This window comes from Ailuropoda melanoleuca, chromosome 1, assembly GCF_002007445.2.
Source record: "Ailuropoda melanoleuca isolate Jingjing chromosome 1, ASM200744v2, whole genome shotgun sequence".
Taxonomy (NCBI): domain Eukaryota; kingdom Metazoa; phylum Chordata; class Mammalia; order Carnivora; family Ursidae; genus Ailuropoda; species Ailuropoda melanoleuca.
In genome coordinates this window covers 196754649-196779642 of record NC_048218.1, presented here as the reverse complement: position 1 = coordinate 196779642, position 24994 = coordinate 196754649, and the positions used below count along the sequence as shown (strand labels likewise).

Here is a 24994-nt window from a genome sequence, read left to right as displayed (position 1 = left end):
TTCTAGCCATGTGGTATTGCATCTAATTTCTGGAACTCACCATGTGTTCACGTTTCCTGCTTTTATCCATGCTGTTCTTTGTGACAGGAAGCTACTCCTTCTTTTCGGAATATATATGGTTTATACTTCCCCTTTGAGACCTTGCTAATCATCTCAACCTCTCTGAGAACTTTCTGATACACTTACCATTTACATGAAATATTTTTCTTCTAGAATTTAACACATACATATGATGCTTGATTTACCTGTCTCCCCTGCTAGGCTGTGAGTTCTTTGACACAGATCCCAACAAATAGCAATCATTCAACAAAAGCTTATTAAGTGAATGAGTTAAGGACAAAGAGAGGGAGTTTCAGGTGGGCATATTCTGCCATATCATAAGGTCTCCCAAAGTATTGAAATAAGGTGTATCACCTTCTCTGAAGATCATAGGGCAAATCATGCGTAGACCTATTGAGTCAGAATGCAGTAACCAACCGCCTAATGATGACCTATTACAGTATGCTATTTTACTCATCGGTGTTGGTATAACTAGGTTTTTTATTGCATGTTTAGAGATCCTTGGGCTTCCAAGTTCCATTGATTCAAAACTTTTATTTTGATCTAGGGTTCACCTAACTGACTTCTGTTTGCTTTGGCCTTCCAATCTATTAGAACTTATCCCCTATTCCCAAATAAGGGGTGTCGGGGGCCTTCTGAATTATTATTCTGTAGTTCGCTAGGAATTCTTAAGAGGTTATGAGCTATCAGTGAGCAGGTGGTGGCATCATTGGAAATCCTTGGAAAATGCCTATCACCAGAAAGACTTGCTCAGTGTGAATAGCCTTTCCGAATTAATTATTTTAAGAACTAGTATGTCTGTAAGAACTATTATGTGATTAAAGAAACATTATCCAAATTTGAGGGCTTTTATATTTTCATGGCTTCAAAAGTTATTATATGTCCATGCCTCTAGGTTTGATTCTGCAACTTCCAAAAACTACTCAAATATGTAATGTGAAATTTCAGAACTGATTTGTCTAATCTTATTAATTTTCCATCATCTTCTAGCCCATGTACCCTTGGAAAATATTCTTATCCTTTTCTTTTACCACCAAGATTTTCTACTAGCACTTAAAATATGTTTTCTCATGCTTATATATTTTTAAGTGTTCATGTTTTCTCTGATTCTCATTAAACCTCCTGAATATTCTATCAAGCTTACATTTGTACACAATAATGATATTGCAATATGTATGCTTTTAAGAATGGTAAGAAGTAACATTTTTGCTTTCTCAAACTTAGCGATAGAAAAATTGAGGCTCAGTGGGCAAATGGATTGTGAAATTGGAATATAAAGCCCCATGCCTCTTGATTTTCTGTTTTGTTGGCTTACTACCAATGACTTACTTTTCTCTCTAATAACGGTTGCTCCGGCTACCTTCAAAACAGACTTTGTTTTTGAGAAAATCTAATTTTCCGAAGTCCAGTATACCCGGCATTCTCAGTTCCCGCGGGTTACCTTTCATAGAAAATAGGCTTGAATATCATGGCTCTGTCATTTACCCCCTCTTAGCCTCTACATCCTTATCTGTAAGGTGGAGCTCATCATATCTACCCTGTCTACCTCGTGCGATTATGAGTTCAAGTGGGAGATCATCTGTGAAATCACTTTCCAGTTTCCTAAAAGCACCCCAAACACAATGCTATTATTGTCCAGGCATGGATGAGGAGGTGTGAGTTTATTAATGATGTTTGCTGAGCATTGCATACTGTCTTTGAAAAGTTAAAAGGTGTACTGGGGATGGAGGAGGGGCTGAAAACTGTTTCCTTCCATGTTATCATTAAATATTATGTTTTTGTTGGAAACCTTCTTATATCTGGATGAGGAAGAGTAAAATGGTTAATACACAACGCACCTCTTAGTGGCAAAGTGAAGATACTGCTCATGATTACATGTGGGCTCCTATAGAATACTGACCATATGAGGCATAAATGAAATGCAAAGTGTTCCTATTTGTATAATATAGTATCAGAGTCATTAAGAATAAAGGCTAAAATTTATTGAGCACTTTTTTATGCGGAAACACTGTGCTGAAGTATGTCAACTATATTATTTCATTTCGTCTTGAACAAATAGTACACAGTAGATGTGTTATCCTCAATTTTTTAGTGGGGGAAACAGGCTGGAGGTACTTAAATAACTTGCTTAAGATCACACAGCTAGTAAGTGGTAGAGTTAATTTTCCAACCCAGTTCTAACACCCACCTCTCGCTCATTTCTGTACCATGTCTCTAGAAAACAAAAGAAATTATTGTCAGCATTAAGGTGAATTGATAGAATTATAGAGAAGAAAAAAATTCCCTCTAACAAGAGTTTATTTACTACAGTGTAAGTAATCTCTTTTTAATGACAAAACAAAACGGAACAAAAATAACCACCTGTCTCTCCTGCTGGGAATGATTTGTCCCTGTAGAAAAAGTAAATACCAATGTCACATTCTCTCATAATTAGTTAACTGAATGAAACCGAAGCTTCAGGGAAACCTGCCACACCAAATCCCAGGGGAAACATTACATTTTAATGTTGCAGCTGCAAGCTGGAGTTCTACCCCTTGTCAGAAGATAAGCCTGGCAGAGATTGATTGCCCTGCCCTAGGAGTTTCCTCTGCTTTTAGTGCCTATCACCTCATCATTTAAGCTGCCTAGGGAGCTAAGTCCTGTGCCCAGGCTGCTTTGCCAGGGCTCTCAGATTCTGTTCTGCATCGTAGCCTGCTTATTCTGGGGGGCCTCTGAGAATGCCTCTCGGCCGCTGCTCCCTGTGGCCCTGCACTGCCAGGGGGTCATCTTCCAGCTAATGTCTGCTCACTTCCCAAATACAGGACAGTCACTGATGCTCTTGCAAGGCAGGGCCAACAATCTGATTGCCCTGGAGTTCTGAAGCAGGCATCCCCTTCCTGTCTTCCCTCCTAGACCTGTTGGCAGTAATGCTCTCACATCATGTGGTAGCTTTTTTTGCTGCAACAGTAACACTGTGGGCAAGGATAGGAGTAGCAGGTATCTGGAAATAAAATTTTAATGATCACAGTCACTAGCGTAAGTGCCCAAAGAGGAGTTTACTATTGGACTTGGAGGCAGTTTTACTTTGTGGTACATTGTGCAAAAACAAAACAAAACAAAACAAAACGAAAAACAACAAAAACCCCATACATTGTGGGGTGGCCTAAAGCTCTTTAATAGATCAATAACAAACTCTTGGCTCAAATATCATAGACTGATCTATTTCTCCAATATAAACATGTATATATGCAGTTTTGCTGACATAGATAATATTCATAAAAATGTACAGAATTTACCAGCTCAGTTTGAATGATAACCAACAACTGCCCAGGCCCAGCCTAAGACATGAAACATCCATAGTCATCTAGAAGCTTCATGTTTCCCTTTCTGTTTACATTCTCTTCCCTCTCCTGCAGTGGTACCTCTGTTCTGCTTTTTTGTTAAGAATTTCCTTGTTTCCTTTGATCATTTTACTACGTATACATATATTCCACATATGAATGTGTGTGTATATGTATTCCAGATAGACGTGTATGTATATGTATATAGATTGGCTTATATTGAACTTTCATAAATTGGATCCTATTGTAAATTCTTCTGTGATTTGCTTCTTTTGTTGAGAATGTTTTTGTGATGCATCCTTGTCGAGTGCCTTGTTGAGTATATTTATTTCATTAATTTTTCATGTTGTATAGCATTTGATTGTATGAATATATAACGATTTATATATCCAAATCCTGATGAATGTTCGTGTAGATTCCAGGTTTTTTGGTTTTGTTTGTTTTTTTGCTATTGCAAACAATATCATTATGGACATTTTTTTCGTAACTCCTCCGGCTTCCATATGTAAGCATTTTTCTAGTGTTTAAACCTGGGGATGGCATAGTTAGGTGGTAGGTTATACATCTGTTTAAGTTATCACATAATGACAAGTTGTTTTCCAAAGTAATCATTCTAGTTTACTCTCACAATTGCAGTCAAGAAGTGTTCCCGTTGACCCACATCCATGTCAACACTTGATGTTAACTAATGAAAAATATTTTGCCAATTTGGTGGGAGTGTCAAACAGTATCTTGGGGTTTTAATTGTGTTAAATGATTACACATCAGATTAAACATTTTTCATATAAGGCATTTGTGTTACTTTTCTATAAAATGTCACTTTGTTTCTTTTGCCCATTTTCCCCCACTGGGTTGTCTTTTTATTAATGATTCATAAACATCTCTATGGATTCTAGGTAAAGGTTTTTTGTTGACTATGTGCATTACAATTTTTTTTTCCAGTTTGTGGTTTATCTTTCCAAACTTTTTTTGTGGAATAGCTATTCTTTAATTTAATGTAATCAAATTATTAATACTTTCCTTATGGTGTCTACCTTTGGTGTGTTCTTTAAAGAAATCCTTTCATAAGATAGAATATCCTAAGGATATTCTCCCCTTATCTCTTCTACTATTTTTATAGTGTTAACTTTCCATTGTATTTTCATTATCTTGGAAATGATTTTGTGGCTTGATGAGAGGTACAGGTGCAGTTTTATTTTTATTTTTTTCATGTATGTAACCAGTCATTATTATTTATTTCCTTCACTGACTTGAAAAGCCTGTTCTATCTTCCCCTATATGTGGGTTTCTAGATTCTCTTTTCTGTTTTATTGATCCATATGTTGATTCTTGTACAATGCGCATTGTTTTAATTGCTCTAACTTTTGTAAAATCTTGCTATCTGGGAGAGCACATACTCTAAAATTTGTTCTTCTTCAACAATGTCTAAATTGTACCTGAACCTTGGCTCCTTCCTATAAGTTTTAGAAGCCTTTCATCAAGTTTTGTGTTGTAAATTTCATGGAAATTGCATGAATCTATAAATCAGTATAAAGAGAATTGATATTATGACAATGAGTCTTTCCATCTCAATCCATATCTCTTTACATTTAATTGTTTTTTTTTTAAGACTAAGTGGCCTTTTGAAATGCCTGTCGATAGAATTTCATAATTTTCTTCAAGAAGGGTTTGGCCATCTGTTGTTAAATATATTCCTAGGTACTTCACATTCTTTGGTGATCTTTTATATTTTAAAAATTGTATTTTCTAAATGATCATTGTTGGCATAGAAAAATGAAATTCACTTAGAACCCTGTTTCAAGGTTCTTGTTTCAAAATCTTGATTCAAGACTCCTGCTAAACTTTTAAATTCGGAAACTTTACTTCAAGGGTCCTTTGTGAGGAAGGAATTATGCAGAGGCATTATCATCTACAAGTAATGAGAATTTTGTTTCATTCTTTCCAATTATTATGCTTTGTTATATATTTTTCTGGTCCTTTCTATGCTGATTAGAACAATACAGTATTGAATAGAAGTAGAGATAGACAGCATCATCGATTTGTTCCTGATCTCAAAATGGCTGCCATCCACAAGTCAGCAATAAGTGGGAAGTTCACTGAGAGGTGCACAGCCCTGGTGATGTTGGCTGTTTTGTAGATAGCCTCTTAAGGATTTTCCCTTTCATCCAAATGTGTTACATTCAACAGGTATTAGAATTTTAATGAATACTTTTTTCTATGTCTTTTGAGATAATGATTTCTCTTCTTTGGTGTTATGGTGTACTTCATTTTCTAGTAGAAACCAATATCATATGCATGAGATAAATTCAAACTGGTTATTTTATTTACCTCCTTTATATATTGTCAGATTCAGCTTGCTCTTATTCTATTTAGAATTTTTGCATTCATGGTCGTCCGTGTGATTGGCCTCTCATTTCCTTTCTATTGTACAGAGCATGTATGATATACCTAGCTTCATAAAAGGAATTAGAAAGTGTTTCCCTGTTTTCTAATCTCTGGAAGACTTTATATAGCACTTGGTTTATCTATCTCTGGAATACTTTGGAAGATCCCATCAGGAAAACTATCTGTGGATGACATTTCCTTGGTGGGAAAAATTTCAATCGCAGATTCATAGTATTTATTTCTTTATAGAGCTAGTCAGATTATTTCTTCTTAAATCAGTATTGGTAACTTTTTTTTTTAAATTCATCTATTAAAGGTTTTTTCATTTTTGGCATAAATTTTTTGTAATATCTTGTTATCTGTGTAATTTCTGTGAGATCTGAGGTTGCATCTGTCTTTTCATTTTTAATATTGTTTGTGCCTGCTTCTCTTTTTTGTGTCTTCCCCCTCCCCTAACCCCCCACAGAGCCTTGGAGTTCTCATTATTTTATTGTTTTTTTTTTCAAGAAACTGTTTTTTAGCTTCATTGCTCCTCTGTATTATATCTTTGTTTTCTGTTTTGTTGGTTTCTTATCTTTATAATTTCCTTTATTCTAATCATTTGGCTTATTTTTCTACTTTTTTCTACTTTTTTCTAACATAAACAATTTATTTTATTTTTTTAAAATATTTTTATTTATTTTTTGAGAGAGAGGGAGAGAGAGAGCACACAAGCAGGGAGGAGGGGCAGAGGGAGAGGGAGAAGCAGACTCCCTGATGAGCAGGGAGCCCCCCCCAGGGCTCGATCCCAGGATCCTGGGATCATGACCTAAGCCAAAGGCAGATGCTTAACTGACTGAGCCACCTAGGTGCCCCCTAACATAGACAATTTAAGTATATAAACGTTACCTGAATGCTTTCTCTTCTCTGTATATCTCCTTCTGGAATTCTGTTCAGATGCCTGATAGACCTTTTGATGCGATCCTGTATGTGTCCTACTCTCTTTCATATTTTATTTCTTCTTGTTTCTCTGGAATGCATCCTGGATAATTTCTTCAAAGTTGTTTTCTTGTTTTTTACTGATTTTATTTATGTGTTTTAGATTATTCTTTGAACCACTCATTTCCTTGGACCTTTATGCACGAGAATTCTTTAAGTCCTTCAGAGAGGTGTGCCAATCACCAAGGAAAACTACCAAACTTGATTAATTTAAGTTAACTTCTCCTTTGGTGAGTTTGTGTGTGTGTGCTTGTCTGTTTCTCGTTTAAGCTACATAGGGAACACAGAGATATTAATTCACAGTGCATGGTATTCAGTTGATGGCAATAAATTCACCTAAGAGTTTCCTTGATTTTGGTTTTTTGTCCACACACCATCAAGTTTTCTTGTTAGATCCTTAGTAGGCTTTATTACTCATTCTATACTGATTTAGCTCTTCAGGTACACAATTTTATGTGGTGGTCTATTTGGTCAGGTTCCAGGCTTTATCTTCTGTGTCCCATGTCTCACACAGCCATCAAAGAGTGGCTCAAAATCCTCAGGGTGTGGCAGAAACCCTTAGGGCATCAGGAAGTTTGGGTACCTTCTCGTCTACTAGGGTCAGCGGATTCACTTTGTTTAATGGATTTATGGATTCCTTACCGTCTCTCTTAATAGTAGGGAGTGTATGTGCGATGAGTTTTTAAAGGTTACTTTATTTTTGTTATAAAATGAAACACAATATATAGCTTGGCATATTATTATCATAGTAATACCCCTCACTACCATCACTCAGGCCAAAAATGGAATTCCTTCCATGTCTCTGCATCCTAATTGCATCTCTCAAGCCCTCTAAAAGTAACCATTATCTTGGCTTTTGTAGTCTCTCTCTCTCTCTCTCTCTCTCTCGCATATCTATAAAATCTTATTGCTCACTCTAGTTTTATCTAGCACACTCTAGATACTATAGTTTAATCTTGCCCATTTAAAAAAATATAGTCTGTCTTTTAGGTCTCTTTTAAACACACATTCTCCATCTATTCCTTTCTTTTACTTAGAATTTATCTTTGAAGTGCTCAGGCCATTTGAGCTGCAGACTTTCCCATGGGGAATTTTGCTGAGTGAGGATACACTAACACACAGAGGCTTGATCAAACTCAGGTCTGATCTCTTTGGCAAGCCTATTGGTGAGAATGTGTTCTTTGATCAAGGGCAAATGATGTCCGGATTTCACTGTTGTATTGATGTCCAATACCTAGATTTATTAATTGGCATTATAAAATTGTGCTGTTCTAATTCTACCTTTGGGGGTTTTCCAGTTCTGTCATATTATAAAAAGCCACGTCATCTCCTCTACTATTTGATTACTCAGTGAAACAGGGCTGTAGAGGAAAACAGAAGAAATGTTCAGGTCTGTCCTTTTATTTATCTGGTTATCAAGATAATTAGTTGTTTCCTTATCACTGTAAAAAGTGACCAATTTCAAAAATCTTGATGAATTCATGAGTTTTTTTTTTAAGTAGCCTCCATGCCCAACGTGAGGCTTAAACTCATGACTCATGCGATCAAGAGTCACATACTGTACTGATCAAGCCAACCAGGCACCCCCTGAGTTTTAATACATTTCATGGGTTTCAGCGCATTGCAATTCTTATTCTTAGTGAAGTTTAAGTTGTCATGTCTTTGGGAAGAAGGAAGTCCATTCATGTTGACTTCCAAGTCCTCCTAACATTGCCCTAATATTCTTGGATAATTTCCTTGATACCAAGCATTGCAAGATGTTTCAGGCTCATCTTTTGTAGCTCTTGCTTCTTGCCCTAGATGTCATTTCTCTAAAACCTCTTAGATTCTTTCAATGAAAAATAGTGTTTCAAGACCACAATTTGGACACTAGACACTATTTGTTCATTGTTTCTGGTTGAGCAGAGGTAAGATAATTATATTTGCATTAAGGATATATGTGTGTGTGTCTATATGTGTGTATATTCACATACACATGCTCAATCTTTTATTTTAGCCCTTGCAATTCAACTAGAATTACTGAAAGGAATTAAAATGTATTTCCTTGCATTTTTTATTGATTTATGATATATTGGTATTAAGATCATATAGCCACTGCATACTATAATTTCTCCCTTTTAATATTCATTTTTGACCTAGTTGCAAAAGTAACTAATTAGTGCTCATCACGAGTCATTATGTTGAAGTCTCTCTAGTTATTTTGATTGTCTGAACCGCATTTTCCACTAGATGCCTTAGGAAAATCTCTTGAAAACATTATTTTTTGAGCTGTTTCATGTAATAGTTTATCTGGGACTTTCACCCTTAAAAATTAGCTGTGGTTCATACAGACTCATCATGTCACATGTGACATAAAGCATTGCCTTTAAAGTCTAGATATTTTCCTTACAAAAAAATTTTTTTTTTTGTCTAGATGCCCAAAGGATATTTTTTTTTTAAGACTTACCATTTTAGAGAGAGAGCATGAGCAGAGGGCGGGGCAGAGGGAGAGGGAGAGAGAGAATCCACAAGCAGACTCCCCAGTGCGGGCAGGGCTAGATCCCCTGACCCTGACATCATGACCTGAGTGGAAACCAAGAGTCAGCCGCTTAATTTAAACATCTTGAAACTTATATATATTTTTAAATTTCTGCTCTCTCCTGAAATTGAAAACTTAAACCAAGGATAATTGATTTTTGAGAAACTCAGAATGAAGGGATTAATTAAGGTTTGGGTCTTTGTGTTTCAGCAAAATAATTTCAACTACCCCTTTGGAATTACGTGGGATAATATACTCTTAGGCATACTTAAAACTTAAAAAAATGTCAGTGTTTATTAAAACTTAATCAGTGCCAGGCATTTTCCTAAGGTGTGTTCTGTTGAGGCTCAGAGAGGTTAAATGCTTTCTTTTAGGTCACACCAAACCACTATATACTGAACCAACTACTCCAGATGTTTTCGATGTATTTATTCTACAAAATAGTCATTGTAAAACTACTATTCCCACTTTACAGATGAGGAAACTAAGGCACAAACCTTTTAGGTGACTTGTCCAAGGTCCCATGCAGAGCTGGTATGGGTTGGAATTTGGACTTACACTCAGGTCATCTAAATCTATCCCCGTCTCAGCCCCTCCTCCCATACAGTCCCTCAACAGCATTGCTAAGGGTTGAGCTCATGTAGTAGGAAATCTTGATTTTTTTGTTTGAAGGGAGATCTCCTAATTATTGGGCGGTAATTCATCATTAAAAATGAGGTATATATTTTTTTTCTATCAGTGACCAGTACCCTTGATGCAAAACAATTCAAAGATGTGTTCTTGATCCACTTCTCCTATCCTCATTCTTCCATAATCAAGGTAACAGTTTCCTCGATCAAGGAAACAATTTTCTGCGAATAGCATCCATTTTTAAAAAGACAGAATTCTTGAAAGGTAGCTATTTCCTTAAGGAAATACCACAACAGGAAGACAATATTGTGACCAGAATAGTAGTGTAGGTGATGAAAGTTGGGTGTTTTTCCCTTTTATTTTCTATATGCGGTTTATTAGTAAAATGTGACAAGTAGAGTAAACTCGGCCGATGGTACAGATGGAAACCTCACAGATAATTTAATTGCCTCACTGGGAAGAGTTTTCAATGTTGGCCGTCACAGTATGCCACTTTGCAGTGATTTTCGGCTAGCTAATGCAAAGTTGCAAGAGTGTTCTTTTTTGTCCCATATTCTGTTTCTGACTGTGGAATCCCCCATTGGCTTTTTAATTAGATTCAAACATTTTAGTGCTCACTTTTGAGACCTTTTCTTACCCTGGTTTAGTTCACGTTGCTTTAGTGAATTATTTCTACTCCCCTGCTTGTGGGCCCCTCTCCAGGTTCATCTCCTTTATATTCACCCAGCCATATGGTTTGTATCACCTCCTACCATCTCTCTGGCAGAACACCTTCATTTTCTTTTATTCAAGCCCCTCCTTGGTGCTCATTAATTCCCGTGTGTTAGAACCACCTCCATAGATTCTAAGGACAAACGATGAATTTTCCTGACAACTCAAATGCACATGATTTTCCCTTCCCTATTCACTTACTGTTTTTTTGAGTGTATTCCAAATTTTTTCCCCATGGTGGTGTTGCCCTTCTTATTTGACTGTGAACCTAGTGAATAGAGATGTTGCCCCATTCTATGCTGTGCCCTGGCACAGAATTGATTTTTTCTATACAAATCTCACTGTTACATTCACTGCAGTATGTGGTGTTGGCAAACAGAAACTTTCAATACACATCTTTGAATTCCATTGTAACCTCATTAACATTGTTCCCTGTTGTAGAAGATAGGTTAGTCCTGGTCCTTTTCCAAAGAAATTCAGTTGGTAATGTGCTGGAAAAAATGGCCTTTTATGGTGGTCTCACTGGGTGCTCCCCAGAGACTGTGTGAAAGGAAGGGAATAAAAATGACAGCATGCTTTTCTTTGGCTAGCCTTCTTTCACATTTCCTAGGAAAACAGACAATCACTGCTGATTAAAAAACAAAATAAAACAGAACAAGCAAACAAAAAAACCCAAAACCCCTGGGCTTTCCAGAATCAGGTTATATCACTTTCTCCATGTGCTGACCCTGCTCTTCTCTCTCCCCCCCTTTCTTAAATCTCACTATGGACTGTAACCACATAATCCTTTGATCCTGTGGTTTCTTCGGAGGGCTTTGTCGTGATCACCATCTAATTCTCTTTTGAAGCCTCATTAGAGATGAGTGTATGTTGAGGGGGAGTAGGGCTCTTTACTGAGATTCACCTACAACTTGGCTTGAGATTCTCTGGCCTCAGAGAATATTCTAAGTATTTACAACATCACAAAATAAGAAAGTGACAAGAAAGGAGAGAGGAGGGGAGAAGGCTGACCCCCTGGTTTGCTGGTATGAGGATGGGTCAGAAGAGGTCATCAAAGAAGGTTGTGTCACGGCTCCTCTGGCTACAGATGAAGCGATCACAGATTTCCTGCCTGCAGATTGGTCACTTACCCCCCAGGTAAGTGTGTGAAAGGGCATGGCAGGTGCCTGCCTTGGTCTCCGTGTAGTCATCCATAAGAGCAGAAATGAAGAATCGAATTGTGCTTACTTTTTTAAATTTATTGTGTTTATTTAAGGTTTCTACTGTATGGAATGACAGGATCTGAGCTATGTTTACACCCATGTCCGCATGGGGCAGGGCAGATACACTGACAGTGATAGTAGTACAGTCCTGATACAAGGTCATTGTTACTCCATTTGTCTATTGTCTACTTGACTAGAGAAACCCCAGGATCCAATGAACACTTTTCCCCCAGTGAGCTCCATCGAAAGCTTATTTGTTCTTTTGATGCCTTCCTCCTACAAAGAACTGTGCGGGTGCTGGTGACTGCCTCTCTTATCATGCTTACCAGTTGCAAAACTCTAGAACTCCTTGTCCCTTTTTCCGTCGGTTCCTGGAAAATGAGTCCTGGATCTTTTACAGTATGTCCCATCCTGGTACGTTCCAGTTGGAAGCATTTTTTTTCTGTGTGAATTTCTGTTTGTCCACGCTCTCTACGCTGGCTCCTGAGAGCTGTAGAAATGGCCGTCAGTCCAGCTCGCTTTCAAGCTAATGAGGTCCACGAAATGCTGCCTCATGTGGCCAGCCTTCTGAGTCAGTCCTCATCTCCGGGGTCCACTCTGGTGCTCTGCTTGTCGGGGCACGATGGTCGCAGTCGCACCCAGAGCGCCTTCTTCTGATCAACGTGGTGGCACATGGCGCCTAGAAGCAGTTCGTCCCTACTGCATTTCCTTTCCCCAGCACTTACATTTCTTTCTGTGGCCTCCCTCGTCAGAGCCGGGGAAGCACAGGGATGGAGATGCTATGGCTGCATTCCTCGTGCGTGGCTGGCCAGAGAGATGAGGACAAAAGAGGACCTCATCTCACCACCTAACAGCGCCCTAGTCCTGTCTGACTCTCAGTACAGCCAAATAAGGGAGGAGTGCAGTGCCCTGTCTTACAAGTGACTCTTCCAGGTGCTAGGTTTCCATCCTTTGCCACATACAAGCCATGTGGCCTTGAGCAAAATGACTTAACCTCACGAAGCCTCGGTTTGTCATCCTGAAATGGGGATGACGACAGGCGCTCGTATCATGAGGATTAACTTCGATAGTATTTAGCTCCCTGCCTAGCACATAGTTTACTTGCAAATACTCACGAAAGAAAGGAACAGGGCAGGAGAGTAGATGTGCCAAAGAGAGCAGGAGAACCAACAGTGTCAAATACTCAAAAGGGGAGTATCTTTTTCTATAAATAGACCTGATATGACATATTCACGTGGACTTAGGATATTCTTCAAGCGTACTGGTTTCTTACTTTGCTAGAGCCAAACATGTCCTTCAGGTTACTGCCTAGAGGGCAAAGAGTGACTCGTTTTGTTCTGGGCAGCAGACACTCAAGTGTGGATGGTAGCATCGGGCAAGGATGAGAGTGTTGTCTCAGAGTGGGGAGGACCAGCCTGGCTCTGCTCTCCCCTGGGTAAGGAATCTGGGGTGCATCATTTCCCTTTAGGCCTTGGTCTCTTCAGAGAGCAGGCTGAGGTGGCTGCCATCTAAGGCTTCTTCTGTCCTCTAAACTCAGGCCTGCGAGTCACAGAAGAATCCTCGGCAATGAGATACATGAGGAGAACCCCAAAATATCACCTTCAGTTTTCGAAGGGCATTTGGGCGACACCATGTCCTGCTTTCTGTGGGGCAGACAGATGTATGGATTCCTGTAGAGGAGAGCCAGTCTGTTACTATTTCTGCTTGTGATGACACTCAGCCCTGCGGTTTCCACACCTCACCAGGTACTGGCCTCCTGAAAAGAAAGAAAATCAACTTTGCCAAGTGCACAAATGCTGTAGGCAAATTTCGCACTGTTCGCTTTCTTTAACAAGGTAACAAAATGCATTACTATTTAATTATGCAATTCCCAGCTTTTCTCCGGACAAAGCGAGGCCCCAGCACTTATTGAAGAAGGGATTTGTACTCAGCCAGGGCCGACTCAATTTTGTGCAGTCCAGTGATATTTCCATCCACTCTTGTGTCTTACTAAGTAAAGGCAATTATTTCAGCCATTGCAAAAAAAAAAAAAAAGAAAGAAAGAAAAAAAGAAAAAAAATTAGAGGTGGTGTTTTATAAGACCACAACAAAGGTCATTGAAACCTTATTGTTTGTGTAGCTCCTTGTTGTGTTTCTTTGACCATGTGCCTCTCTGGGGCTCATATCTTCCCTGACTAACTCTCTGGGCTCCTTCTCCTTCTTAGAAAGCATGGCGCACCCCAGGTTGTTCTTTGGGCATCTGATTTCCCTGCGGTCTTTCTATTTAAGCCCCTTTTATAGTTCAGGAGGAGAGTGATAATCTTGCTCAGAGTTGTTTTCTGAAAATGGAGTTGGTGATTTTCAGTGACATTTAAAAAAAAAAAAATCTTTTGGCCTCACATCACTCTCTGTGTCTTGGAAGCTGAGTGACGCCCTCTTCACTGCCTCCCTGCCAACTTTCTCCCTACCCCCATTCTATGCATCCCACTTTATCAAGTGAAACTTCTTACCCCTTGTTCCCCCATGCCTCTACGCCAGCTGGACTTCTCCATAGAAAACTCTCCACCCATATTTTCTGCCAATGCAGATCATCCCTTTATGGACAATTTCTTACAAGTTCCCTAGGAAATGGTTCCATACACCACTCTCTTTCCTTAGCAGTCAAGGGTTCCATGTGGATATGTAAGGACACACGTGTTATTTTATAGATAACTCTTTTCTTCCTTAAGAATGTATGAGTTCCTGGGGCACCTGGGTGGCTCATTCGGTTAAGTGTCTGCCTTTGGTTCAGGTCATGATCCCAGGATCCTGGATGGAGCCCCCCCATCGGGCTCCCTGCTCAGTGGGGAGCCTGCTTCTCCCTCTGTCTGCCTGCTGCTCTCCCTGCTTGTGCTCTCTCTCTCTGTCAAATAAATAAAATATTTTAAAATTTTTTTAAAAATTAAAAAAAGAATATATGAATTCTTAAGAAGAATGAAGGCTTAATTTCTATTTCTTTTCACAGCAACTGGATGGTAAATCTGTTCTTTAGTAAACGTCATTGAGGATTTGCTCATATACTGAAGCCTATTCTATTTTGTATCTTCCAAACAAGCTTCAGAACTAACCATCTACTTTAGAATTCTTGTTTTTAAGTTGTGATACTGCTTAAGTCAACTTAGTGTAATGGCGAAGTGAAAGTTAAAACTTGTTCATTTCTCTGAAGTAAAATGCTTACTTTTTCTATGCTTTTAATTAATATCTGTCTTATGCTAATCTGGGGAAGGTTCAAAATTAGCATTTGATTATAACTTAGTTACAAACACAAATTGTTGTATTTACACTTAAAGCAAAGAAAGCTTTAGAAACTATCTTTTTTAAAAAATTGTATACTTTTGCTCCATGTGCATTTTGCTGGTGTTTGTCCTTGAATGTGACCTTTGCTGTGTTAACTCCTCCCTGGTTTGACTTGTGTTTCAGTGAGGAGTGTTCTGGCTAAACCTGTTCCTCTTCTCAGTTCAAAAGGCCTTCCTCATCCAGAGTGTCAGTGTGCTGCTAGGCAGTGATGAGGTACTTACTGTGCATCCCGATGACCGGATGACCCATAAACCCGTCATCCTTCTGAGCTCCAGAACACACTCATTGTACTTGGATCCTGGCCTTAAACACCATTTCCCATACGCAATCTTGATGTTTGGTTAAAACCAATAACCATCCATCACTTTCAGGCCACGTCAGATCTGCTCGCGGCTATCACGGAATGAAATATGAGCACAGCTTTTCAACCTAAGTGCCTTTTAGAGGTCCTGAAGGACACAGCTACAATATATCAGATGAATTCAAGGAGACCTCTCATAGGAGGAAGGCAGCCCGACGTTGAGAGGCAGGATGAAACCAAGGCGCTGATGCTATCTCGAAGGTCCTCAGTCAAAGTCATTAGGAACGAAGTCCAGCTTCTGCTTGGCACCTTCCTCCCACCTGTGAGGTGAACGAGGACCTTATTTATTAGTTCCTCCATGTCTCTTAGCCTCTCAGGATTTTAGCTTTATCATCCAAATGCTGGGAAAGCAAAAATTAAGTTCATCAACGGAAGTTAAATTCTCTCGACATTCTAGAGATGGGAGGACTTTGGGAGAAGGCTAGAATTTTGTTTTAATCTCTTTCAACACTAAAACAGTTCTCACATACTAAGAATCTTCACATGTACTACTCGAGTCAAATGTTAAGAAGGAGAAAGAGTATTATTGTGTGCTATGATTATTTGGGGTTCATGAATATGAATTTAGTAAGGTGTAACCATATTAAAACCCTTTACATATATGAAAAATCATTCCAAATGGGGGATGCTTAATAGTTATTGAACAAAAATAGTTGATGGAATTCTGTAATATTGACACTAAAAGGAATTTTCTAGTTTTAAGGGAATAGTTGGATGCTACTTTAGAAGGCGAGAATATATTTTTTTTAAAGTGTTGGCTACTATATCCAAAGATAATATTAATAGATCATTACTAGAGAACATATTAATTTTGAGTTGCCTGGATTCTCAGGAGGATATTTCAGAACTTCTCTCATCCTTCCTGTGACTATTGGCATATATTTTACACAGCTGGCTGAAAGTAACCTACTGTGAGTGGGGAAGACAGAGGAAGACCTGTGAACTTGGCTTCTCTAGCCCGGTGCTCAAAGCAAATTAACCCATGAAATTTCTCTTAAAACTGATCCAAGGCTAACTGCTGATGTTCTAGGAAACTATTGCTTAGTATAGAGCTCTGATTTGACCCATAATATAAATATTTCTGGTTTATTGAGATATTGTTTCGCTGCATCTGATAAACACTATTAGATACCTGAGAAGATGAGAAAATATTCTCAACTTCAAAATTGACTGCCAGGTATAGCAGGGGCCAGTAAAGTGGGCTTTCTTCCATTCCTTAACATGTCCTCCTTGATTCAGGGTTGGAAGAAGATTGAATGATAGCTCACTGAATCACCAGACCACAAGTATCAACCAAGTATTTATTAAGCACTTCATATATTTCTTGTACTAGAGTTTTTATTGAAAGATGGGATATAGATAAAATAAAGAGAAAAAAAAGTGAAAACACAGTCCCTGTGCTTGTGGCTTACGTGGAGAGATGGGGTTTCCACATGTGAAACAACCAGAGAACAATTTCACAACCGCAGGTAAACAAATGGGGTGTTGGGGAGAGACATCTGGCCCCGCGCTGTTTATAGCTAATTCCAGGGGGGAAATAAGAGAAATGGAACCAACCGCTTCTGAAGGGAGCACGTCCCGGTCCTCTGGCAGCAAGGTGGAAGTTTTCTGCCAGGAGGGAACACTGGATAGGGGGCTGTTTGTTTTTTCTCCAAACAGGAAACTCCTTCCATGCCAATAGTAGCTTCAAAAAGATTGCTGCAGCAGATGGAAAGAACCCATATGCATTCATGCATTCAATTAGCAGGGTCTAATTCAATTTGAGGATTAACCCTGTCATTAGAGAGAAACAAAACCTATTTAAGTCTCCCATCTATGGTTACACACTCTGAGCGCCATTGGCACATGTGGTGGTTGAATATTAGACCATTGTAGCATTTCATGGCCTTCCGATGCTGCTGACGGATTAATCCCAATGAGGAGGAGATCCTGGAAATGTGTGCTCTGAGTCCCCCATTCTGTATTTTGGCAAAGGAGGAGAAGCTGGTAGATCAGGTGGGAGGGATATGGGACTAGAGTTTAGTCAGTGAGTGCATGCTTGACTGGAGGAGGAAAAAGAGGAGAGACAGTGTTTTTTTTTTCTTACATCTGATTATTAAAGAGAGATTCGGGGAGAAGCTTACCTTAGATAGAATTCTTAGTTCAACTCAACAAACACTTGTCTGCATGATCTTCTACTTGCCTTTCTTCCTCCTGCTCCAAAAAGCTGATCCTTCAGATAAGCAGTTGTCAGCCTTTTGTATTTTTCTGCTGAGATACTCATGACATAAAACAGATGTCATTGCATGCAAAACACACATCCATAGAGGACATAGGTCACAAAAGCTATTGTTCATGGCCATTTCTCAATGTTAACCAAAAGTCAGTGTCAACCCTCTTACTCAAAGCACATCACAATGCAAGTGCGTGATGTGACAGCCTGGATTTTCCAAAAGCAGTCACAGCATGATCTCCCATCCCACACATCCTTCTTGCAATATGACTTTGACGTTCTTTTCATTGAGATGTAGGGTCTGTGTCTTCTTGAATATGGGCAGACTTAAGACTGTAGCAGCTGAAGTGACACCACATGATTTCCAAGGCAAGGTGACTTCCACGAGGCTTCCTTGGGATGGTTGCTTTTGAAAGCCGGTCACCATTTCAGGAGGAAGCCCAAGCAGCCTTGGAATGTCATGCGTGAGGAATGAAAGTTCCCAGCTGAAGCCGGGATCCAGTTTCCTGTCGCGTATAATCATCTTGAAAGTGGATCTTTGAGCTCTCAGTGGAGCAGCCCTACCTGATGCCAGGTGGAGGGGAGACAAGCTTTTGGCCAAACCTGGCCCAAATTGCAGATTTTTGAGCAAAGCAAATAATTGTCTTGTTCGAAGCCACTATGTTTTGGGATGATTGTAGCTCTCTGAGATTGCCTAACAGCTCTCCAGTCACAGAGAGCTGATACAGATTGGTGCATCATTATAAGAATAATCTTGAATTTGTCCCAATATATTAAAATCCCTCAGCATTTTAGCTATTAACAAATAATTTGGCACATAGCTTATTATCACTTGTCAAAACCTCCTCTAGGCTTACATTAAAATGCAGAGGTCTTTCAAAATATCTAATTCCTCCTTTCTCTCACCTCATCTTGTTGAGTATGACTATGTAAAGTAATACTAATTACAGTCATTTTCATGAGCTGCTTCTCATTTATACCTCATTAGCATAAGTTGCAGTAGTTATCCATACCATTAAATGAGTGTTAGTTACCTTTGCTGTATCTGATGATTATACTAAATTCCGTTCTGGGGAGCTAAGCCTTCACAGTTTGTTGCTCATGTCCCATGACTGACTGCTTACAAAGTAGGAAAATTGGACAGAATGCTTCTAATAAGGAAAATGCAGGAAAGGCTCCACAGAAGTAGGTATCTAAAAGTAGGCTCTTGGGCAGCTGACAATGCAAGCCATCTGGTGACTAGGCAATAAGTAGCTTTGAATAAAGGAGAAGTAGGAAGCTGCCCATCGTGATCATGTTAATGGAACTGTGAACACAACATCTGCCCCGGGTGCACTCACTACTCAGCGTCTCCTTCGGCATGAAAAGAGTTGGACCTTCAAGCCATAAATTGACTTCATTTTGTATGTGATGCATTCATGAAACTTTTATTTGGGGTTATTTGTTTTAGTTTTTACCCACCTTGCTCCAGGTTCAAGGAGAAAGAGCACAGTGGAAGGAATTCTAACATAGGGGTCAGATGCAATGACACTAAAGAAAATGTAAAAGAAACAAAGAGAAAAAATAAGAGTCTCTCTGTCAGCTGGATTGCTAACTATCTGTGTGACCTTGGAAAAGTCCACTTACTTCTCAAGCCTGTTTTCTTATCTATGAGATGAGAGGTTTAGTCTAGGGCCTAAAATAGCTCTGGAATGTAGAGTTTGACCGCTTCTGAAGGGACAGTTCAGGGACATGCTTCTTGCTTTGTGGGTGAAATATTTAGGCATAAAAAGAACACAGAACTTGGCAAAGCCAGATAAATATTTATGCTTCTCCATGCAGCAACCGATTTTTTTCCCTAACCCAAGGCTCTACAAGCTATTCTTTGTTTGATAGTGGTTGTTTGTACTTTTAATTTTTTTCTTCCATAATTTTTTGAAAAAGATTTAAGTGACTGCTATCATTAGTGGGGGTGACAGTTTGGAAATAGAATATTAATTTAAGAACTGAGAAATAACGTAAAAGTTTAAACTTTTTAAATAGACCTAAGTGTTCAGAGTTGAGACTATTATGTAGTTATTTCAGTTGATTTATTGAGAACTCATATATGTGGCTTTGCCAAGTCCTGTATACTTCTTATTAAATATTTTTGTTGGCATAGCAAAAACTGCAACTTTAAACTACCCCTTTGGAAGTAGTCATATGCCAAACTCTACAGCTGTAATTGGCCTTAATGTAACCGTCTCATTTCATAGGTGAGAAATGGTTCTTTTTCTGTGTCATGAGGTCAAAAACATCAGGATTCCATGGTGTCCTACACGGGAGACCATAATAGTCAGTCCTCTGTTCCTTGAACTGATTTGAAAGGCAGTCCCAAAAGACTTGATGTTATCTCCATTTTTCTAATGAGAGAACTGAAGGTTGGTAAACTATAACTTGCCCAAGGTTACAGCCAGTTCATGGTGTTCACAGAGGCTCACAGGCAGTCTGATTCTTGGCTCAGTTGTGATGTATTCCTTCCTAATTTGGACTTCTTGCCAAAATGTCAGTCCCCTGAGAGGATGTTTGCTTCATACAGAGGTATCCCCAGAACCTCAAACAGGGCCTGGCACGGCCAGAGCAGGTGGCCAGCCAGTGACCCCATGGATTGTTTTGTCCCTATCCTGACTCCAGTGGGTAGCCATTGTTTCTTCCTGCATGATGCCTGAGGATATCCAGACTGTTGGGAATCAAGGCCCAAGAGGGAGAGACTAAGAAGGAAGATGGTGATTCCTTCCTGGCAGTCCTGACTTCTCACTTCCAGGATGTTTACTGGATAGCAGTTTATTGGAAAGCATAGCACCGAAGGAAAAAATCAACTATTTCATATGAATTAATGATTCTGCTTCTAAGCTCTAAAAATGACAAACTTCTCAGTTTTCTACTCCCTTACCCTCCTGCCTAACTACGTAAGTTTCTGTGACTTAATTGTCCAGGAAACTTACTATCCATCTACTCAGTTACCTTTATATCCCATGAGCAATTTGGCTTCCCTTCTTTGCATTTGGGATCCTGATTTCCCCAGTTGGAAAGAGTTTTGGAAAAGGCAGGAAGACAAGCTTGGAGCTCAAGAAATAAGAAAGAATAATACTGTAATCATAACAACTCATTATTTGTTTTTGAAGCTTGATCTTTCAGAAAGTTATTATTTGGAGTTGAATACTAATAGATTCAAGCTTTCTTTATGCAGAGGAAATCTTAAACAGCAGTGTTCATGGGGAAGGACATTAATCAGGAAAGAGAAGTGAGCCTCGAGCCTAATAATGTTTGCATAATAGCTACCCTTGGGTGTATTGCTTGACTTAAAAATAAATATTCCCACTTTCCATCTCCAGTACAATCGGAAATTATTTGTGGTTATGATTCTGTTATATGATCCTTTACCTGTTCATGGGGACTTTAAATCGGGAGGCAGCTGGAAACCAACAAACAGAGCAATACTTGTGAGTGAATCTGGGGTAGACGTTTAAAGAGTCTATAATATGGGCAATCAGGAGAAAATGAGCAGATAGCAGGTCATAACTCTCTTTCCAGGAGGGGAAGGGTGGGATCAAACTGGCATGGTTGACATTTATATGCTTCTCTGGTTTACTTTTACCTCTGCAATGGTTTCTCACCACCTGCAGGATAAACTCCAAATGCCTTATCTTGACAGAAGAGGTGCTCACCAGGGGGGTTCCTCCCAAGCTTATCTGCAACCACGCCCCACCTCAGGAAGGATGATACACAGTTCTTCCAAGTTTCCCTTAGACATCACAACTTCACTTCCATGTCTTTGTTCAGATGCTACCTTCGTCTTGCAAGGATTTTCCTGATATTCTTTGCTAATTAATTCCACTTATCATGGAGGAGTTGGCTTAAACTTCACCTCCTCCAAGCACTCTTTGAAGTCCACAGCTAGCCAGTAAGTTCCACCCCCCCCAGCTTCTGATATTTTTCTTTCTTTTCATTCTTACTCCCTTCTTTTCCTTCTCTTTCTTTTCTTTTCTCTCTTCCCTTTCTGGTCTTCCTCCAATAGACTTTGTCCTGGGGAATTCCTTTATTGTCTGATTTGTTGTTTATGTGCACCAAATTTTATTACAGAAGTGCTTTAAATGAATGAACTCATTTTTCTTTTCTCTGTTTCCTTTTCTTTCTCTTTTGACTTCTAGGAAAACTTTCAATATAATCTTGAAAAACTAAGCACTCTAGTGTTTTGAACTTATAAAGCTTCTGTTTGTTGGTTTTATTCTTATGACAGAGAGATGAGCAGGACAGCTATTAATTTTATTTTACAAGTAAGAAAATTATTTCAGAAACATTGACTTGTTAAGCTTACATGGCTGCTAAGTTAGAGATTAGAATTAGACTCTAGTCCAGCACCTTTTTTCAAAAAAAGGATCTTATTTATTTATTTTTAGAGAGAGAGTGCACATGTGCGTGCAAATGAACGGCCCATTTGTCACTATAATGCACGTCCCTGTGTCCAGTCCATGCCCCTGTCCAGTAGAGCTCCACTAGCTCTGTGAGGCCTGGAGAAAAGGGAAGGAAATAGTCTTTTATAGGTTATCAAGTTTATAGTGTTGTGGAAAGGCACTACATTGGGGTGCCTGGGTGGCTCCATCGATTAAGCATCCAACTCTTGATTTTGGCTCAGGTCACGATCTCAGTGTAGTGAGATCAGCCCCACGGTAGGCTGTGAGCTCAGTGGGGAATCTGCTTGAGATTCTCTCTCTCCCTACCCCTACTCTGCCCCCACCCCCGCTCATGCTCCCTCTTTCTCTAAAATAAACAGATCTTAAAAAATAAAATGACACCTTAAGAAATAAAATTTAAGTTACTTCTAAAATTTTGTGCTGTTCAAGCCTTCAAATAATCTGTTTTTTCAGTAGTCCTAGAATCTAAGTAATTGTTTTTCCGCAGGGATCATTTCCAACCTACTACCCATGTTCCCGTCAGGAGCCAACACTGTCATTAGTGCCCACACATCCCGCCCTCTCCCCCCAGTGCCCCCCTCTCCCTCCTCTTCTACCTACCAAGTGACTTGAATGTGTGCTTCCATTTTTGCCCCTGGAGCAACATATTTTTACAATTAGTTTGGGTTTCCTAAGACTTTGAGTTCTTTCCACAAGAGTTGCCAGTGGATTAGATGCTGACCGCATGGCTATTTTCTTCAAAACGTAAAAAAGCATACATGTTCCTTCCCCACTACCTCCAGTCCTCTTCATTTCCGTAATGGTAGGTGTTTGCCTCTCATTACAGAGCAAAACTATTAGTGATTTTTGGAACCCCAAGAGGACAAAAGAGAAGGAACTAGAAAGAAGGGAGCAGAAGCAATCATGGTTAGGCACCCAGCTCACCTCATAGATGACTGAGAACATCCATATGATTTCCTCGATCATTTCAGTCATTCAGTAAGATTTAGACTTGCTGGTTGACAGATGTGGAAACCGGGCTCAGAGGGCTTCCATGATTCACCCATAGCTTGTGTCGGAGCTCAGATTTGAACCTAATCTCTGAGGCTCCAAGCTTCACAAGGGGGTGTCCAGGTAGACTCTAGACTGATGGATAGAATGGGTGCCCAGGTAGCGAAGGGATGAAGAGAAGGCTTTAGCCTGTTGGCAAGGTTCAACCTTTGGCATGCTTCTTCCCTGATTCCTGCCCCAAATGTACACTATTTCTGCAAAATATGGATCCAGCCCTTTGGGATATTTTAATGAGAGGGTCTTCTACTAATGGGACATCTCTCTTTTGTCTTCCACAGCAATTTTGCAGGCAGTAATAGCTGGTGATCTTATGAAGGTAAGATATCTTCCTACCCAAACTTTTGGTGATTCTTTAAGAACTTTAACATCATCTCTCACCAAATTTTCATGATCTCTCGTATGTTATGCAACACTCCCCTGCCTGGGCTAGCTGACTTGGAAGGAGAAGGATGCTCTTGTGAGAGCTGGACAGAGAGGGCCAGAGGAGTCTTCACAGCATCTCCACATTTCTTAACAGCAGAGAATGTGTGCAGGGGTACCATGCTGGTTGTCTCCATGCAGTGCTCACCTTGTCCAGAATTCCTGCTCTCTAGAAGCTGATATTTGCAATTTAAAGGTTTCTTTTTAGACAGGTCTTGAAATGAGTGCATCTGTAAGAATTATCTGGACAACACCCAGAAATAGATTTTCCAGGCCAGAGCCTACAGCTTCCAGTATTATTACAGTTCTATACTTTGGGGATCACAGTTAACCGAAAGAACATGTTCCGTCTGATCTCCCTCAAACAGTTTAATTCATGCTTATGTTTTCTTAGTTCAGAGGGAAGGAGGTGGTCGCTGCTGCCTTGAGAGGGAATACACATTCTGGAGTCAGACTGCCTGGCTCAGATCTTGGCTCTGCCATTCACTGTATGTGTGACTCTGTAGAATTTTTCTCCCTGTGCCTCTGTTTCTTCATCTGTAAAATTGAATAACATTGCCTCTCTCCTTTGTTGTGAGGATCAACCATAACAATACATGAAAAGCTCTTAAGACTTTTTCTTACATAGAAAGGACGCTAAAATGCTAGCTAGTCTTGTTAGTCTGTTTTTTTTTTTTAATGAACATAGTGGAGATGCAAATATTTGTTATAAAGTATAGTATAAAATATAGCCCATGAGTATTCTAAAAGCTATATTTGGTCTCATGTCATTTTCAGGCATTGGGACTCATGACTGCCTGTATATCCCTGTATAACCCACATTGGCATTGATCTGCTATATAATATCGGCTCCTGCGTAGGGACAGAGGTTCTGCCTTACTCATGAGCCTGTGGAGTATGGTACCATGGCAACTGAGAAACCAAAAGCCTTAAAAGAGAGCTGGGAAGCACTGACCTTGCATGCAACTTCTTTTGAAGCACATCTGTTCAATCAACTGAGAAACCGTTGTGCTACAATGTTAACAGGTTCCTAATAGGAAAGACGTGGTGCTTGCAACCTTGATAAACGGCCATCTTTAGACACACAATCCTGGAAATGGTGCCCGTGGCACTGTCTACATCTAGGAATTGTCACCCACAAGCAAAAAGTACTCACCAAGCGGTGTAGCTGGGAGTTTGATGCTGTTGCCCAGCAGTAGATTGAACCAATATTATCCTCTACTCCCTGCAAGGCCTTATATTAGATGCTTTGAGCAGTAAGACGTGATTCCTGCCCTTGCAGAGCTTCTAAGCCAAAAATGTGTGCAAACTACTATACATTTGAAATCTTTTTATTTCCTTTTGCATATGCTTTTTTGTCTAGACGGCATATTTTCCAGGTCCCTGGGTATACAACCTC

At 39.5% G+C, this 24994-nt stretch overlaps 1 protein-coding gene across 1 annotated transcript in view; it reads left to right on the top strand.

Moving 5' to 3' along the window:
- The window catches only part of DGKI (diacylglycerol kinase iota), a 402958-nt gene that overhangs the window by 351042 nt on the left and 26922 nt on the right, over positions 1 to 24994 (top strand). Inside the window, exons 29-30 of the mRNA XM_034647002.1 lie at positions 1556 to 1641; positions 23454 to 23491. Coding sequence (XP_034502893.1) covers positions 1556 to 1641; positions 23454 to 23491 — 124 coding nt within the window. The remainder of the gene's footprint in view (positions 1 to 1555; positions 1642 to 23453; positions 23492 to 24994) is intronic.